Source organism: Dendropsophus ebraccatus, chromosome 1 (genome assembly GCF_027789765.1).
Source record: "Dendropsophus ebraccatus isolate aDenEbr1 chromosome 1, aDenEbr1.pat, whole genome shotgun sequence".
Lineage (NCBI taxonomy): Eukaryota > Metazoa > Chordata > Amphibia > Anura > Hylidae > Dendropsophus > Dendropsophus ebraccatus.
Window position 1 is genome coordinate 94,296,870 of NC_091454.1, and position 19,608 is coordinate 94,316,477.

Sequence of the window (19,608 nt, forward strand, 5' to 3'; positions counted from 1 at the left end):
GTGCCCACGGTCTTTACTGCTCATAGACGCTTGTGTTCCAAATCTGACTGTCCCCATCTCCCCACAATGTGTGGTATAGGCCATGAATGTATCATGTTATTTGTTTTGTAATGTGACCAGGCTCATAACTTACATCATAACCATGTTGCTTACTGAATACTAGATGTCATATTAAACTATATAGTAAACATTATCAAGATCTTTTCCCATGGATCTTTATTGAAAAATTTTGCTCTATTTCTCGCCTGTACGTTTTCACATATATAGCAGTGTGCTCTGTCCCATTCACAGTAAAACCTTAATTTGACCTTCAGCTGGTAATAAATGAGCATAGAAGTCCACGCTCCAACTGTACAAGAAGAGTAATGAATGGAATAAATATGTTAAGATACTGGGTTTTTGGAGTCCTCACTAGATGTCATTTCTAATCTCACTGTTAATGAGACTACAATAAGTAGTGGGATAGACTACTATATAGCTCATGTACTTTGTGTAGGTTATGGACAACAAGAAATAGCAGTGTGTTATGGTGTAGCTAAAATATGAGAAGCTGTGAGTGGGTGAGGATTACGTTTTGGAATTTCTGTATAGTGTATATGATGGAATTCTGTTCTATATCTAGATTTGTACTGTTAATTCTACTTCTATTTTGTTCGTAAACCAAAATAAATTTAATAAAAAGAGACTGTACACTAAGCCATTAGGTACTGTAGGCCATCAGGTTTCTGTTGGTTTTCACCCTGAATAGTTCAAAGTAGCTTGTAATGAATGTGAGACCATGCAGGCTGCAGAAGAGAAACTGAGCAAAAATTTTTAATAAAGACCAAACTAAAATAAGTCCAATCCAATTTTTATCCAATATTTTTATCAATCAAAGGTGTCCATTGCTGTTCAGGTGCAGTATTTCACTGTGCAGAGATGGGGGTCTATGTAAATGAAATAATAATGATATGTACGCAGTATTTTGAATGTATCTACACTTAAAAAAAGTATAGTTTCCTATTTTTTAAAATAGATCCATTATAAACTAGAAAACTCCCAACACGAGTTAATTTAACAGCTCTTTGTTACAGTGTGTATGGGTCCATCATTTATAACAAGATTATTAATACTACAACAAGCAGATATATAGCATGCATGTAGAGCATAGGACAGCAAAAAATAATTGATGGTGACATCCATCAATTCTAAGTAAGCCAAATGAGCGGTAGTATGATATATGCAGAAAAAGCAGATAATCTAAGCTTTACTGCCATGTATAACCATCTGAACTGTTAAGAAGTTCTGCAGGCTTCCTTGAAAAATCTGTCAATAGGAACTGTGTCTGGACAGCAAACCGATACGTACCTTGTAGTCCTATATGGTTTTATTGTTTGTTTGTTTTTTTGTCAGCCGCAGGAATAAAGCAGATGGACTTAACATAAATTAAAGAATTAAAGATACAGAACAGTGAACTTCCATAGCAAATTTACACTTAGTGGCTAATTTATATCTAATATACAGATTGCAGCTTCTTTGGCCATTTGTCATGGGCATAACAGAATGAGACGCATAGCAGATCCCATTATTCTTGGGAATGGACTGGTCGTTGTTGTTCTGCTCAATTTCTGTGCATGTTCCATAGTCATGCATTGTTGCTGAAATAATCCTTCCCCCAGTGAGCACACAGCTGCTGTACTATGAAAGGCTGTAACCCACTGGGATCAGGACTATATTTTTCAACTGGAATATTATCTGGAGACAAGATAAGCTGCATCTGAACAGTCAGGCACATTCTATTCCTGGTCCAATCATATTTCATTATGAGGCAGCAAAATAAGAAATCAGCAGACAGTGGTAATTCACATTATCAGGGTCATTGCATGTGTTCTTCAGTGCATAACATCTTCTTCATGTTACTTTTAACAGCTTGAAAAAAATCCATGAGGTCAGCAGCTCCAGTACTCCAACAAGTTGAAGCAAACCAGAAAATCTTAGAGGAAATTGGAAGACATCCATTTCATGGATTACCAGTGTTCAACAATTCAATTCCATTTAAAGATCTCAACACTGGATGTTTTTTTTTTTTGGTTTTTTTTGGGGGGGGGGGCAGTTTTCTTTATTAGTGATGGTTGATTCAGCTCCTCTTCACATCACAAATAGTGTCATTTTGACATATTACCATCAGACATTGAATAACGTGCTATATCAGACATTGAATAACGTAGATTCCTTTAGTGGGTAGATGCTGCTATAGTCTGAATGCATTACCAATAAACTGGCCACTTAGTGCGTAAGAAAAGTAGGGCATACATACCTTAAGTTTAAACTCTAGAATGGCACTGTAACCAGTTTTCTCACATGTGATGGTGACGTTTCCTCCAAGCTCAAGTGTCATTGTGCCATACAGGATGCCTATGCAGATAAAAGTAACATAATTTGTATATTTACTATAGATTAGCACAACTCGAGCATGCCATAGGCTGTATCCAAGGTTTCCCGAACTCCCTAGGGCTGCATCCAACTTCCTCAGTTACTGGTAAGCAATAGCCAAATGATCGGACTCAAGCACGTTTGAGTTGCGCTCATATCATGTCACAAAACACAAGACACTTTTGACTGGTGAGAATGATACCTTTACAATGGGCATATGGCATAGTCATGGTATAGTCCTCTCCTCTGTTAAGAAACGTCAGTCTTCCTTCTCCTTCTAGGAGAGCAGATAATGAATTACCTTTAGGAAAGAAAGCACTGATGTTATAGAATGATGAAGTTCTGAGACGTTTTATGCTATATCAGTTCATGAAATATATATATTTTTTTAACAACAACTCTTATGCAATGTTTAAACAGTAAAATAAAAGAAAAATACATTCATAATTTTGAGGTTAAAACAGTCGAATTTTCAATATAATAATGTAATAATAATTGAAGTCGATGGGAAATTGAATGGTAGTGCACACAAAAAATAGGACAACAGTTGTAGTTGATTACAATTGTTCAAATAATGAACATGGAGTTGTCCATGGAAAACTAAATTTGCTCCATGGCTGGGGATGGTTTAAAAATAATAAACATGCTATGCTCCCCTACAGCTGACACACCAACACCCTTCACTGGTTTCTACTCCTAGATTCTTGCAGCATTTTTCCAATCCAACCGGAACTGGCCCTCACAGCTGACCAAGGCAGTCCAGTTCCTAGAGCGTTAGGACAGCACAGGGACCTGGAAGAAGCAGAGACTAGCGCGGGATTGGGAACGTCAGCACAGCAACTGCAGAAGATAGAATAAAATGAGCATAGCATGCTCATTATCATTACACCACTCCCAACTGTGAAGCAAATTTTGCTGCACTGTTAGGGTGGTATTACATGGGCCGATGGGGGCCCGATAATACCTGTAAACGAGCACGATCTGCTAGATCGTCGCTTGTTTACTGGACCTATTACGCGGCCCGATAATCGTTAAACAAGGGCTGCAGGGACATCGTTACCGATGTCCTTGCAGCCCTTGCTTAAAGCGTAACTATAATTTCAGTAGCCAAAAAATTAAATTTCTCAAATAAAAAGCCCACGTGTTACCCTTTTAAAAGAGCCCTAAACTGCGTTCCTATCTTGTGCGGTTGCTGAGATATCCCCAGTTGTTTGGCTCAGAATAATAAATGAATTTTTCTCCTGGTTGAGAGATAGTGGGCTTGTTCTTCTGTCTGAAAGTGGGCGTGGCCTCCCTATCTCTCTCATCTTGCTGGGTACCTCCATCCACTGGCTGCTGAGCAGCGCCATAGCAGATGGTATCGCACACACTGGACGGTGGGATTAGATACAGCATCAGAGCAGATGGTATCGCACACACTGGACGGTGGGATTAGATACAGCATCAGAGCAGATGGTATCGCACACACTGGACGGTGGGATTAGATACAGCATCATAGCAGATGGTATCACACAAACTGGACTGTAGGATTAGATACAGCATCATAGCAGTTGGTATCGCACAAACTGGACGGTGGGATTAGATACAGCATCATAGAAGATGGTATCGCACACTGGACGGTGGGATTAGATACAGCATCCTAGCAATTGGTATCGCACAAACTGGACGGTAGGATTAGATACAGCATCATAGCAGATGGTATCGCACACACTGGACAATGGGATTAGATACAGCATCATAGCAGATGGTATCGCACACACTGGACGGTGGGATTAGATACAGCATCATAGCAGATGGTATCACACAAACTGGACGGTAAGATTAGATACAGCATCATAGCAGATGGTATCGCACACTGGACGGTGGGATTAGATACAGCATCATAGCAGTTGGTATCGCACACACTGGACGGTGGGATTAGATACAGCATCATAGCAGTTGGTATCGCACACACTGGACGGTGGGATTAGATACACTATTTTAGCAGATGGTATCGCACACAGTGGACGGTGGGATTAGATACAGCATCATAGCAGATGGTATCGCACACTGGACGGTAGGATTAGATACAGCATCAGAGCAGATGGTATCACACACACTGGAGGGTGGGATTAGATACAGCACCCCTGTAGGTGGTATCCCACACAGTGGGATTAGATACAGGGCTGCATTACAGTAAGGTGTGGGACACTATGCAGGGGAGTGAGGGCTGGGGGAGCACAGCACTCTTCCCTCTGTGCTCTGATACCTGACAGGAGCACATAGGACAGCACTGCTCTCCTGCTTACTACAGGAGAGCACCAGCACTGAAAGGGTGTCAGGCTGACCGGAGGAGGGAGGGGACCGGAGCGCTCCTCTGTCTGTGTGCTCTTACAGATACCAGAGCACATGGAAGCAAAGTGCAGGAGTCGGGGGAGGGGGCCATAACACTCAGAGATACCGGAGAGGAGCCTGAGCTGCAGAGGAGGGGGCTGCCGTCCAGTGCAGGGTGAGAGGAAGCAGGGGAGGGGCGGGAGGGGACTGGAGCTCTACTACTTCTGTGTGCTCCGGTGTTTGACCTGTCACCAGACACCGGAGCACATGTCAGGAAGGAGAGCTGGGGTCTGCTGCTTACCACACAGCCTGGTAACAATCACCCAGCTCCAGCAGGGACAGCAGCATGATCAGGAGACTCCTCCTCACTGCCTGTCATGTGACTTGCTGACAGCCCGTACCTAACTGCTCCTCAGGCACTGTACGGATTTTCAGCAGGACTGGACAGTTTTGCACAAGTAGCAGAGAGACAAACACACAGATGAGGGGACATTCTGCTTCATATATTTAAAAAACGGTTCAATTTACGTAATTAATCTAAATTGCAAAAATTCTTTTTTTTATAATTTTTTATAAACTAACTAAACTAGATTGTAAAAATATTTTATAGTTGCGCTTTAACTATATACATTACCTATCCACGTTCCAGGGCTGCTGCTGCGGTCTTCTTCTCCACGGGTCCCGCGCGCTCTAACTTCAGAGTGGCCTGTCAGCTGACAGGCCACTCAGCCAATCACAGGCTGGGACCGCCGCGGCCTGTGATTGGCCGGGCGGCCTGTCAGCTGGCAGGCCACTCTGAAGCTAGAGCTTGCCGGATCCAGGAAGAAAAAGACCGCAGCATCAGCCCTGGAACATGGATAGGTAATGTATATCGTCAGTCGCCGGCCGTGCACCGTTATTACACGTAGCGGTGCGCGGTCGGCGCCCGACGAGAATAGGTCCAAACCTATATCAACGATCAGCCGATGATCGTTGTCATCGGCTGATCGTTGTATTTATTACATGGAGCGATAATCAGACCAATTTGGCCGATTATTGTTCCGTGTAATAAGAGTCTTACATTAATAAAACACTTGGGATTCAGGAGCCAAGACTGCCAATGGCTGAAAAAAACAAGGGGCAGAACCCTCAGCCAAGCATAGTCCCTCCTTACTAACTCATGTCAGGGTCATAGAACCATAACTTACCATAAAATTTTGATTTGGCCAAAATACTCCCACTGAGACAAAATCCATCTTTTCGATTGCTGACATAAAAAGCAGACACAGGTGGATGATGGGAAACCTAGTAAAATAGTAAAGAACATTTTTCAAAATATGTTGCCAAGAAATATTTTGCTAAGAAAACCACTATTACAACCCTACTGTAGGCAAAATAATGGAATCTCCATGAATACAGGATTGTATCCCAGATTTTAATTTTATAACCAATGTACAAATCACAAAAACAATATTTGTTAATAACTGGACTTCATGAAACATGCCTCAAACAAATAACAGTAAATTCTATTAAGGAATCATAATTATCATAATCATGGAATAATCATGTGATTTTAATTAAAACATGAAACAAAGGTGTATTTCTCTCTTTAGGGGTTCACAATGTGATTAAGAAAATTCAGGTAAGTGAACTGTAAAGACAAAAATCAACTGTGTATAAAATTTGGTGCAAATATAAACAAAATGGAAAAGCTAGAATAGGAAAACAAAAGGGAATACATCAAAGGGCCAAGATAGGAAGCTCAAAGCAGTAGGAAAATACAATATAAACAAACCTAAAAGAAAGACAAATGGGGAAAAAGAAGTCAGTGTTTGTGAAAGAACTGTTAATCAGCTGAATGAAATAGGATTTTCGATATAGACAACAGCAATAAAACAGCAATAACACCTAAAACAGAGGAATGCAAGGCTGCAGTGACCAAAAACGTCATCACAGCATGGAGGATGGGATGAGTGATAACTAATGATGAATCACCAAACTGCATTGGCTATGATGAATATATGGTTTGTCTGAAGAAAGCAATCTCATTTCTCCATCTATTTATGGTGTTGGTTTGCATATCACATAGAGGACTAAGGAAGACGACAGTTGTTACCTCAACAATGATGTGTTAATAGAAATTTCTCATTCTCTCAGTAGAATAAAGGTTTTATAGGTTTTGTGGTTTTAAAGTAATATTTTAGGTTGATAATGGATTTTGCTACAGACCAAAGAATGTTATAGCGTGTTTTCATAAAATGCAGGACATGCCCTGCAAGCAGTCGGGATTCAAAAGTTGTTTGAGAAGCTAAAAAACAAACAAACATGGGTCCATCCAAGCCGATCTGTCTATTGCTCTCCCAGGAAGTTGGATCTGGAATAAGTTTTATGTAGAATATTGTTTATTTTTAGTGAAGACCATACCTCCAAGAATTCAGGCTATGTTTCCAAGTTATCTTTTTTTAGACAAAATACGGATGTTGTCTTATAATGACGGCTGACTGTTTATAATGATAAACACACCTTCTGGTATCTATTTTCTATTTTTAAGCTAAAGCTAAAAAAATTAAAAAATCTGTAGTTTTAAAATCTATAGTTGCGGATTCTGCTACAGATTTGATGGTAATCTGCAGAAAAAGTCACAATATATTGCTTGCAGATTTTATTGTGGATTTTCTACTTTATTGGGGAAAATTGGCAACTCATCTCTGCCAATCCAGTGTAGGTGGTATGGCAGCCAGAGATTATGTATCAAAGCAGTCTGTGACTGCTACAAACAATCAGTGCCCTCAGTGGTCAAGCTTTGTACTTACTGGTACCACAACTGGGTATGGCATGTCATTTCTGGCAGCCTGTATACACAGACCAGTAAGGAACAGCAGCGAATCCGATGTAACTCCACAATGGACTGAAAAGGTGGGAAATTATTTTTTTCTCTGTATGTTCACTTAATTTTAGAACATTTGGGAGGGGGGTTTCTTAAATACGCTGCTAAATATGTTCTGATCCAACAGGCAAAATAAAATATCAATATTGCTCAACACAGACTGGGGTTAAAGACACAGCCCATACCTGCTCAGCAATATAGAAGGTCTTGCTACTGGTTTTCGGATGTATCCACAAACAGCGAAATGTTTCTCCTAGAATAGGGTTGTATGGTTTCTTCAGGCCCTACACATGAAATGATGAAGAAAAGCAAGTAAGAGATTAGGTCCTGCATTTAATGTACAGTACTGGCATTTATTACATGTTCAATGGGAGTAACAAACTACCTGACCTCCCATTGGTTGCAAAAATGTCCTTTTCAATCCCCTAAACTCAAAATAATATTTATTTTGGTGTAATAAAAGAAAAAAACCGAAGTCTTCTGCTTGTAAGACCATCCGGAGAGTTTCTAATATTAAAAGAGACACAGACGAAGTCATAGGGACAATGGGGGAGATTTATCAAACTGGAATCAATCAGAGCTCAGCTTTCATTACCAGAGCTTATTAATAGTTAAAAGTCGAACTCTGATTGGTTGTTATGTGCAACAATCTTACTATAAAACTGCTTGATAAATCTACCCTATATGTTTTTAGAATTTTGTAATCCCCCCCCCCACACACACACACACACCGTCCACAATCGGAGCTGGCAAATAGCGTAACGGAGAATTTATCTTTTAAGGAAGACTACATAGAAAGAGTCCAGACACATTTACTACTGTATTTACTGAAAAAGTAAAAATCAAATATACATAATAAACCAGGAGTGGATTAAAAACACAGAAAGGCTCTGTCCACACAATGTTGAAATTGAGTGGATGGCCGCCATATAACAGTAAATAACTGCCATTATTTCAATATAACAGCCGTTGTTTTAAAATAACTGCAAATATTTGCCATTAAATGGCGGCCATCCACTCAATTTCAACATTGTGTGAACGGAGCCTTTCTGTGTTTAATCCACTCCTGGTTTTGGTTGTAATATGAGGACCACAATACTGACTGAAATATACGTAGTGCGAACCCAGCCTAAGTATGTAAGGATAAGGATAAGTACAACAAAATTTAAACCTTTGGTTTCTTGTAGAATCCTGAAAGATACCACTTGACAACTTTCTTCATCCGACTATATGCGTTCTCTTCTAATGCCGCCCTAGCAAAAGCACAAACACTAAATCAGAAATGGTGCACTGATATCATGTCTAGCTTGTAAGTAAAATTGGGAGGTACAAAATGACTAAGATAAATTTTTTTATTTTTATTTTTTTACACAGAGGCCAGTTCTGTGTTTTTTTTTATTCTTTAGGGGCTTTTCCAAGATTAGAAAAAAAGCATATGCGCTTTGTCAGAAACTGCATCCCTTCTGTCCATGGACTGTGTTGGTATTGCAGATAAGCCAAAATAATGTAAAACAATCCCTTTAAAAGGTCACACATACACCAAAGACACACCTGGCCTTCACACTTTATAGCAGTGAAAGAATAGGAATGTAACATATGTTAAAGGGGTTATCCAATTTAAAAATACTTGTCCCCTTATCCCCTAAAGGACAAAGCTCAGTGCTGTTATCTGTTCTCTCCGGCCCCTCCATAAAGAATGAATAGAGCCGTGCCGACCTGCTGCTTTATTAAAAACAAAGGAGTTGGGGCACAGATACAGAGATCCCTGAAGGACCCGAAAGTCGGACACCCTGGGATCTCATGCTGATAGGGGACAAAAAATTTTAAATTGGCAAACCCCTGTAAATTCTACATGCTATAAATGTAAAGGTTGGTGTATACCTTCAATAACTGTTAGCCACGCAATCAGGATTAGGCAGGGATTTTCCATCATATCAGACTGTTATTTAAAGTGTATGGGACTCTCATGAGATTCTACTGACAGATGATGCTGGTGGAGTCTCAGGAGAGCCCCATACATGTTATACTAATGGCTGAACCCACTGCACACAACGGGTTTGGCCAACAGGCATATGAAGCATACAAGAACCTTTAAATAATGGACAAACAAGTGCAGAATGTTCAGAATTAAATTCATTAACATTTAGGAAAACGTTAGCTTTGTAAGTTTCAGAAAGGATTTATAGTTGGTTTTAGCTACGCACAGTCACCTCCATGATTATCTTATTTGTATGCAAACTCAAGCAACATAGTTATTTACTTTATAAACAAGGGAATAAGCAGAATTACACTAATTCTAAGAACTATCATTTACAGGAAGACTGTGGAAAATCATCAACTATGGGCTATAAGCAGAAAATGTTCCCAATTGTGTGACGAGTATGGCTAAAAAATAGCTAGGTTGCGTTTTGGTATTGCTTCACTGAGTTTGACTAGAAAGTTGACGTACTTGTAGGTGGTCACTAAACATAGAAATTTCAGGCTATTTTAGACATAACGTTTCTACCAACAATAATACTATGAGCTTTCCAACCATTCCATTAGGAGGCATACTGCACTATAAAGGGAAACTATCAGCAGGTTCGTGCAAATGAATGCACTGCAGGCATTCCTTGGCCCCAGAGACAACTGCTCGGCCTGTCTACTTTTTTCTTCTGTCATGCTTACCAAAAGACCAGCCTGCTTATATATATAAAAAAATATGAATAGATAGGCGTGACCGAAGGAAGAGGTGGATGGGTTGAGCGGAGTTCTGGGGGCCAAGGAAAGCTCCCAGTGCTCCTTATGCCCTAATTTACATATTTCTGTTTGATTAAAGTTATAGAAAACTGCTGGACCAACTAAGGAAAGAAGAGTGGCGCCGGAAATATGAGGTTTATTTACCCAAACCTGCTGACAGCTTCACTTTAAAGGTTCCGTGAGTGGTAAAAATATACATTTGTAAACCAGATGGATGCAGTAATGACCTTGGCTAGTACCAACCCAAGAGAAAAACTCTCTGATATTCAAAAAACAGCACATGTTTCATGGAGTTTATAATAGTAAGAAAAATTAGGTAATTTCCATGCAGCCAACTAAAAAAAAGCCTAATTGGATGCGTAGTAGTGGGAAAACTTGTGGTCAGTATAAAATTGAATTTTATATGATTTTGTAGCCTTTGGTGTCCTGATTCCAATAATGATTTTACGATCGGGTTGAAATTTAGATAGTAAAATGAAAACCTTGGATTAAACATCACCAAAAATTAAAGAACTGAATTCAAACAATAGGTCACATATGAGACATTTTATGGTAATGAATCAGAGGCTCTCCCACTTACTCAGACAGAAAATCAGCATGATAATAATAATCAGATAGCTTGTCTAAGAAAGAGCGGGGCTCCAGTATGAAGGTAGGTAACACTACTTTGGACAAGTCCATTCCTGGTCGAACCTGCTTTAGTAAAGTCCAGATTAGACTCTTGTGCTCTTCTGATACAGTTTCTGTTTGTGATGCTTCACCAGCCTTAAAAAAAAAAAAAAAAAAAAAAAAGACAAGGTATGATTATGAAGCTTTTACAAAAGAACAATTCTAGCATATAAAGTAATCTCCATCATGTTTATTTGTCTCACAACATCCCTGTTTGTTATGAATACAATGCCTAGATTTATGCAGGAAGAATCCAAAAATCACTGGGCCACAGAGTAGCATTCTTGCTAGAGGGGGAAAAACAAGATCCCAAAAACAAGCAAAATAAGGCAAGTACTGCGGGTAAGGTTATAGAGCTACCCACACTTCTCCCTACACAGTTGCTGGAATGTCATAGCGTTTCTTCAAATTTTGAAACAGAACACAACATACAAGCATGAGTGAAATGAGTATTTATGCATAAAATATCAAGCTGTGCGATACACCACAGATTTAAACTATAAATCTTTCTAGACAATGCAAGTATACAGAACTTGCTGATCCTCCCACTTCTCAGTAGAAGTCTGTGCAAATCTTTACAAAGCAACCACTCTATCATCTGTATTTACTCTTCATGACAGGTAACCCAAGTCAATAGGTGCTGTAGAACAGACAGTTTTAGGGAAAAGTCAAGGACACAGGACAACTCTAATCACTGGACATAGAGGGTTTATCAGCTGACATGGAGTATAGGTCCCTCATAGTAGACATGTACGCCTTGAAGCATTAAAGGGACCTTGTCGACTAGACAATGCTATCTAATTTAGCAACATCATACTATAGAGCAGAACTGAGCAGACTGTTATATATCTGTATAACTTGAATTGATTGAAGTCCCTGCTTATTCTGTGTTAAGACAGTGTCTGTGTCGCTCAATGGACATCAGATATTACAATTCATACTAAATCTTTTCCCATAAAGATATACATCAATCAGCTCAGCTCTTCCTGCCCTATAACATGATGGCAATAGCTTAGAGAGCATTTTCATGGTGAAAGGTTCCCTTTCAGTAATTGTAGAATTTTTGACAGTTTTACAGTGTAATATGTTTTGGTGCAGTTAACAGTTAACTGATAAACAAGCTTTACACCTCAAGGAGTACTATTCTATTATGAGAGATCAAAACTCCACTGCAGCTGAACAAATCGGCAGTATCAGATTAGAATGTACAATACAATGTGGGAAGCTGCCTGTCAGTACCGCTGTGTTCGGCTGTCTCTGTAAAGCTGTGCTTGTTTTGCTAGAGGCACTAGCAGAGTGACTGGTGATGGTAATCACCAGCGATTGAGACATTGTATATTCTAGATAGAATACTGTATAATATAAGGGGGCAATCTGCTCTGTATCTATAGCACTAGATCAGTCATGTCAAACTCTGGCCCGCGGGCCAAATCTGGCCCCTGGTGGCATTATTTTTGGCCTGCCAGGCAATTCAGAGTTTGAATTACATCTGGCCTGCCATGGCTACTATATAAGAGACTAAAGGGGAGGGCTGGCTACTATATGAGACTATGGGGGAGGCCTAGCTACTATATGCGACTACTGGGGAGGGCTGGCTACTATATAAGAGACTATGGGGGAGGGCTCACTACTACATGAGACTATTGGGGAGGGCTGCCTACTATATTAGAGACTATGGGGAGGGATGGCTACTATATGAGACTACTGGGGAGGGCTAGCTAATATAAAAGACTATTGGAGGGCTGACTACTATATGAGACTATTGGGGAGGGCTTCCTACTATATTAGAGACTATTGGGGAGGGCTGGCTACTATATGAAACACTAGGGGGTCTGACTACTATTTGGGCACTTCTGGGAGGGCTGGCTAATATGGGAGGCTACAGGGGAGGGCTGACTAATATGTGAGGCTACAGGGGAGGGCTGGCTAATATGTGAGGGGGGGAAGCTGGCTACTATTTGGCCACTATTGGGAAGGCTGGCTACTATAGGAGACTACAGGGTGGGCTGGCTACTATATAAGAGACTATGGGGAGGGCTGGCTTCTTTATAAGAGAATATGGGGAGGAATGGCTACTATATGAGACTACGGGGGGGGGGGGCTGACTACTATATGAGACCACGGAGTGGGCTGGCTACTATATGAGACTACAATATATGATACTATTGGGGAGGGCTGGCTACTATATGGGACACTTGGGGGGCTGGCTACTATTAAGGCACTATTGGGAGGGCTGGCTAATATGTGGGGCAATTTTGGTTGGGTTGGCTACAACATGGGGCAATATTGGGGGGGTTGACTATTACATGGGTTTGGGTTTAATCATATCATAGGAATTTATCATACCACTGACTCACAGCACTGACAGTGCCAGGAACACTGCACGCTGCTCTGACAGTGCCAGGACCGCTGCATTCGCAGTTCATTAGTTATCAAGGTTGGCCTGCGACTTTGTCCAATTTTTGAATTTTGGCCCACTTTGTATTTGAGTTTGACACCCCTGCACTAGATCAAAGCAATGGAGCCGAGACTGGGGTTTAGACAGCCTTGCAGTTCCAAACACAAACGTTTGTAGCAGCAGAGAGGCCCATGTCACCCTTTACTGCTGCCACTCAATATAACATTTTGTGTAAATTAAAAATTATACATTTATTTTAATGAAGTTATAAGACAGACTAAAATATCAATCAGGTACATTCATTTTAAGCGCAGCATATCAATAGAATGTCGCCGGGACGGGGAAGCCGGTGCCGCAGTCCTTTTTTTCGAACTGTGGCCCGGTTCCTGCGCACACCGCCGGTCACCGAACGAGGCTAAAGCACTGAACGTGGGCCAGCCCTCCCCCAGTAGGAGGACCCCCCCCCTCGTCTTCTGTGAAGCGTCTCCATTCATTCTAATGGAGCCAGATCACAGATGGGCGGGGGAACGGGCTGGCCCGCCTTCAGAGCTTTAGCCCCGGGTGGTGCTGGCTCCATTCTATTGATATGCTGCACTTAAAGTGAATGTACATTCGCTTAAAAGTACTGTGATCCCTTTGCACCTGGGATTTGTATTCCAAGCACAATATCATGCCTCACAAAAAGTTAAGGAGAAGAATACTGTTTGGGTCTGTCTGCTAAGACCAATGCTACATAGTGTGCTAAAAACATCCTGCTCACCTCTCCAAGCTCTTCAGTGTCTTCTTCTAAGTATGTGGTTTCCTTAATTAGATCAGAAGGTTCAGGATCAATGAAGGAGTCATCTTGTCTTTCTGAAGTGTCACTGTCACTCTCCTCACTTTTGAGCCCATCGTTGTCAGACTCCTCATGGTCATGGTCAATGTCCTTATCGGATTTATCAGAATAGGTGTCTTGGTCTTTAAAGTGCTGTCTTTCAATTTCACTGTCATTCAACCTAGTCAAAGTTGAATAAAACATTACCTCACATGGAGCACTTCATGATTATAAAGGTGATATACAGTATGCAAAGAACGTGGACAACAAAAATGCACCATTGTAAGTGGTTTTAAAAATGAAACAGACTTAGCAATTAATAAAGCTGCACAAAACAATCCACCAGAATGTCGCCTAGACTTGTTTTACTGATTGATTGTCTTACTGATTAGGGACAGATTATGAAATGTTCTGCTGCGTTTGGACGGAACGATTATCATGCGAATTCGCACGATAACGATCGAATTCGAACGATAATCATACGTGTAAACGCTGCAAACAATCAAACGACGAGCAAGAAATCGTTCATTTTGACTTCTCAACTTCTTAAATCGTTGTTGATCGCTCGCAAAAAATTTGCAGATCGTTCCGTGTGAACAGTCAGTCGCCGATTTAACCAACGTGTGAGATAGGCTTAAGCGATCGCAAAACGAATTTTCCATACGATATAGCGTACCGTCTAAACGCTGATTGTTATGAAAAAAATAATTGTTACTCCGACATCGTTAATCGTACGATCGGGTGAATTATCGTTTCGTGTACACGTAGCATTCCTTTTTCTAATTTGTGTTTATTTTCTAAAGGGTATTATATGGGCAGCCATCTTGGCAGAGCGGCTTTTAATAGCATTTAGAGATATGTTTTACGGCAAACCTATTGCATACAGGCAAAGTAGTATGGAGCAGACCCTATTCACAATAACAAACATTTAATAGGCATGTTCTGTGACCTGTGCAGATGTCATTTTATAGGAAGTGGGGGGCTGAGCTCTGACCTATCTTTATACTGGTTTCACCTGTGACCTGTACAGAACAGGAACTGTCATATTAGACAAAATGAAAACTGTAGGATTATCCTATAACACAGATATGGAGGGAGGATGGGCCGAGGGGGATGAGTGAGCAGGAAGGGGAGAGAACCAACCCGTGCAGTTTGCAGTATAGGAGTCAGCACAGGACAATATCCTGCAATCTTTCCTGACCAAGTTCCCAGACAAGCACCGAGCAGCCTGACCTGGGAATCCAACGTTTTCTGTGGCCAGACAGTCTATAAGCCGCAGGGCTGGTTCTCTCCGCTTGCTGCTCACTCCCCCCTCCCCCCTCTATAATGGGCAGTGTAAACACATTTTCCCTATTCTTCTCTATAATGTAGACAACTTTGCCTTCATAATAAGCAGATAAGTAGTAAAGAAGGAAGTTCTTTTGCCTAGTAAACATATTAGAGTTTCTTATAATCACTTGTAGTATTATTGATTTCTGCAAATTTGTTTACAATGATAGTTACACGTTAAACCAAATCTGTATCCATATACCGAAACCACTGACACTGTTCATTTGGTGATCAGAAATCCTAGCTGGTTGTGTACCTGATGCTGTGGTTTTTGTAAAATTTATCTTTTATTCTTCAACAATGGCGTGTCAATGAGGTGTGGCCTAGAGCATCCGTGCACTAGGCCAGAACGATCTGCAGCGATGCTGGCGCACTGACGCTGCTTGTTCTAGGCTACCATGTCAGTTTATCTGTGCCCTCTTCACCAGCATTTGGGAGCTGTTGTTTCTGTGGTACAAACGGAATGTTCTGGTGCATGCACAGGATTTCTATTAGCGCTGAATAGAAGAAAGGGAGCTTATCTAAGGGGGAGAGAACAACAGATGCTCTATGACACACCTGATTGACACCTCTGGTGAAGAATAACTTTTACAAGATTCATGGCACCAGGCGCATTTTAAAAGACACGACTGGCTATGATTTATGATCACTAAAAGAATGGTACCAGTGGTTTGGAAGGAGGGGTTACAGATTTGCTTTAATATAAAAATTTGATTTAAACAATAGGTCACCTACTGAGTACACAATGGACCAGATTTTTATGAGACAAAAATCTGACACAAAAATGAGCTATTACTTTAAACATTGACACTATGCTGGAGGAAGGATTCTTATGGACCGGGGTAATAAAAGAAATTGTAGCTTTGGTGAAATACAAAAAAAGGGAATCACTTAGATATTGCATAGAGCTTACTCGATTCAGTTTCATATTTGTAACAATTGAAGGAAGTCACTTACTGGAAGTTTTCATTGCTGTGGAGGTTATTTGCCCTCAGAAGGCCGTAAAAGTTGACATGGCTATTCTCACCAGAGGAGTTCAGGTCATGCTCTTTACCTTCTCTGATCATGGTGCGTTTTAATAGACTGGAGCATTTCAGAGCCAGTTCTAAAGCATCCATCCAGCAACGTCCTAGTATTCAAAAGATTCACATTGTATAAATGTGTGAAAGGATCTTGTGCTACTGGCATATTAGCTCAAGGCTTACCCATCAGCAGAAGCATAGATTGCTACCAACACAGCAACATAAAAACAAAATCGTTTTTTCCATTTCTGGATAGCAATGCTTATCTATTCAACCGCAGTTCAACAGGTGTATAATGTCAAGCACCCACCAGCTCCACCACCAGGTCACCAAAATGTAGATCAAAGGAAACCCATCAGCACAACTATGTTGATATAGTTCCCAGCAGCAGCAAATAGAGCAGAGTGCGCTGACAGGCAGAGAGAGGTCACTAGTTATGCCCTGGTCTCTGCACAGATTTCTAGTTTCCGCTTCTCCCGAATCAGAGATTGTCTTCTTTTGAGCACAACGTAGAGAATAAGCACTCTGTGTTGTTTTTTAGGTTAAACCAATGCCTTTAAAGCGATTCTGTACCCATAATCTGCCCGTACCGTCAGATAGCTGCTTTTAATCCAAGATCTTTCCTGGGGTCTGTTCTGCAGATAATGCAGTCATTGTCCTAAAAGACAACTTTTAAAATTGCAGCCCTGTGTTAAATTGGTGTGGCCTAGAGTGTCTGTGCATTAGACTTGCACCGCCCCTCCGTCCCTCCTCCCTCATCATTAGGAATGCCCCCAGGCAGGTGTTTTCCTAATCATCACTTTTCTGAATACTGCACATGGGCTGGATCGTTAAGGCACCTGTGCAGTGTTCTGATAAGTAATGAATAGAAAACCTGCCCTGGGGCATTCCTAATAGTGAAGAGGGTTGCGAGTAGGGATGGAGAGGCGGTGCAAGCCTAGGACACGGGTACTCTAGGCCAAGCCAATTTGACACAGTGCTGCAAGTTTAAAAGTAGTTTTTTAGGACAATAACTGCATCACCTGCCGAACGGACCCCAGGACAGATCTTGGATTAAAAGCAGCTATAAGAAGGTACAAGCAGTTAGAAGGGGTTAGATTGTGGGTACAGAGTCGCTTTAATGCACATTTATATATGGAAATAGATATTTGGATTTCTGGGAATGTATGTAAATCTGTACAATACATTATGAAGCTTTGAGTGGGAGATGTTCAGGAAATAAGAATAATAAACAGATCAAAAGAGACACAATGGTAACACAGAACCTGTTCGTACTTTGTAAAACATGGCTGCCCTCATGAACATATGTTTTAAAGAAAATGATGCGGCAGTTTATAGTAATTACATGCATTTGTTGCCTGTGGAGCTGTAGAAAGATGACAATTTCCCCTTTAAGCAATTAACAGTTGTATTACACAACACAAGCAGATTGCTGAACGCTGGCCAGCGGGATAACTATAAACATGTGCTGCTTCGAGTATATTTGCACAGTAATGTACTGTCTTGGTATAAATAGTTTCTCAGCTGTCTCCATAAAGAGTAAAATAACGTTTGTGTCACTAAAATATTACACTGTAAGGGTTCTCTAAACAATGAAGTAACAAGAACCCAATATAAATGTCACAAAGCAACCTAAAATGTAAAGCTAGTGCATAGAACAAGTCAGATTTATTAAGGAACAAATAGAAGAGTTGCTTCTGCAGTAGAAGTTAGCTTTATACTTAAGAAACAAGGCTAGGTACACAATTCTACATTAACACTCTAAATACTATGGGGCCATAAATTTCTGCTAAAAATATCCACTGATATTGTTTCAATAACTACAATGTATTAAGCTAATCCGTTTATAAAAGGGACATATCATGATATCCAAAATCATAAATATTCATGGTCATTTTAAGGCCTTATGCACACGTTCAGTATTTTTTTCTGGTCCTGAAACAACCCGTGAGAAACTGCGGATTGGACATCCGTATTCCATCCGTATTTCCGTAATTCCATTTTTTTTACTACTTCATTGCTTTTCAATGCACTTCATCCGTATTTTTTTGCGGAAATACGGATGCCAACATGTTACAATCCGTAAACAATTGATTTTAATGAGAGGATCCGCAAAAAAAAAATATGGGTCCGCACCGGGTCCGCACTAGGACATGTCCTTTTTTTTTTTTTACGGATTGATTTTCATCCATTCCTGCTACTGATCGTGTGAATAGCCCAATAGACTTCAATGTGCACTAACTCGGATACGGAAATACGGATCCGTAAATTACGGAACGTGTGAATAAGGCCTTAGACGTTTCAAGTAAACCAAGTTTATACTAACGGATGTATTGTTCACAGCAAGTGTGCCACGGCCAAGGTAATCTACTAAAATTCAACTAGGGTACACAAATACTTTAACTGCCCTGCCCTGCCCTTTGGGGTTGTCTTATCATAGCAGTATGCCAATGTCCTTTTGCCCAGTGTCTACAAAGTGGATCGCTTCAGTAAAATACAGTTGTCAGTAAAAAGGTTAAATATCAGGATTTCATGCTGCTCATACTCTAGTTTTGGCAGCATAAATTTCCTGGCAGACTGAGTTTAAAGGGATTTTTTTTTTTTTTTTTATCCAAAGGTCCACATACACCCTATACTTTTGTCAGCCATACCCGCCACTTGCTGGCTGTCAACAGACAGATGTCGTTGGCGGAGATGGGTCGTCTGTAATGGAAAATCACTTTCCAATCCCTTTGTTCTCTAAAAGATAAACCACAGTCAGAGCTGCCTGGCTGCAGCATACCCCTCCCCATAGTGAACACAGGAACTTTTAGCCGTTCCAAACATTCCTGTGTATGGGGAGGACAGAAATAACTGGCAGTTGGACGACTGTTCGGTCGACAGTTATTAAAGGTGTAGGGCCACCTTCAGACTTTAGTGGCATATCAATAGGCAGTGGCGTAGCTACCATAGAGGCAGGGAAGGCGGTTGCTATGGGGCCCATGGAGGAAGGGGGCCCAGAGAAGATAAGAGCCTCCTGTGTCCTTTTGCTTAACCCCTTATTTAC

The 19,608-nt window shown here is 40.8% G+C and overlaps 1 protein-coding gene across 7 annotated transcripts in view; it reads right to left on the minus strand.

Moving 5' to 3' along the window:
• The window catches only part of OSBPL8 (oxysterol binding protein like 8), a 171,619-nt gene that overhangs the window by 11,065 nt on the left and 140,946 nt on the right, over positions 1–19,608 (minus strand). For all 7 annotated transcript variants that reach the window (XM_069975413.1, XM_069975431.1, XM_069975405.1 and 4 more), the window contains 8 exons: positions 16,498–16,669; positions 14,158–14,392; positions 10,911–11,095; positions 8,763–8,844; positions 7,777–7,875; positions 5,913–6,009; positions 2,615–2,713; positions 2,297–2,394 (listed from right to left, as the gene is read on the minus strand). In XM_069975413.1, the coding sequence (XP_069831514.1) occupies positions 2,297–2,394; positions 2,615–2,713; positions 5,913–6,009; positions 7,777–7,875; positions 8,763–8,844; positions 10,911–11,095; positions 14,158–14,392; positions 16,498–16,669 (1,067 nt within the window). The remainder of the gene's footprint in view (positions 1–2,296; positions 2,395–2,614; positions 2,714–5,912; positions 6,010–7,776; positions 7,876–8,762; positions 8,845–10,910; positions 11,096–14,157; positions 14,393–16,497; positions 16,670–19,608) is intronic.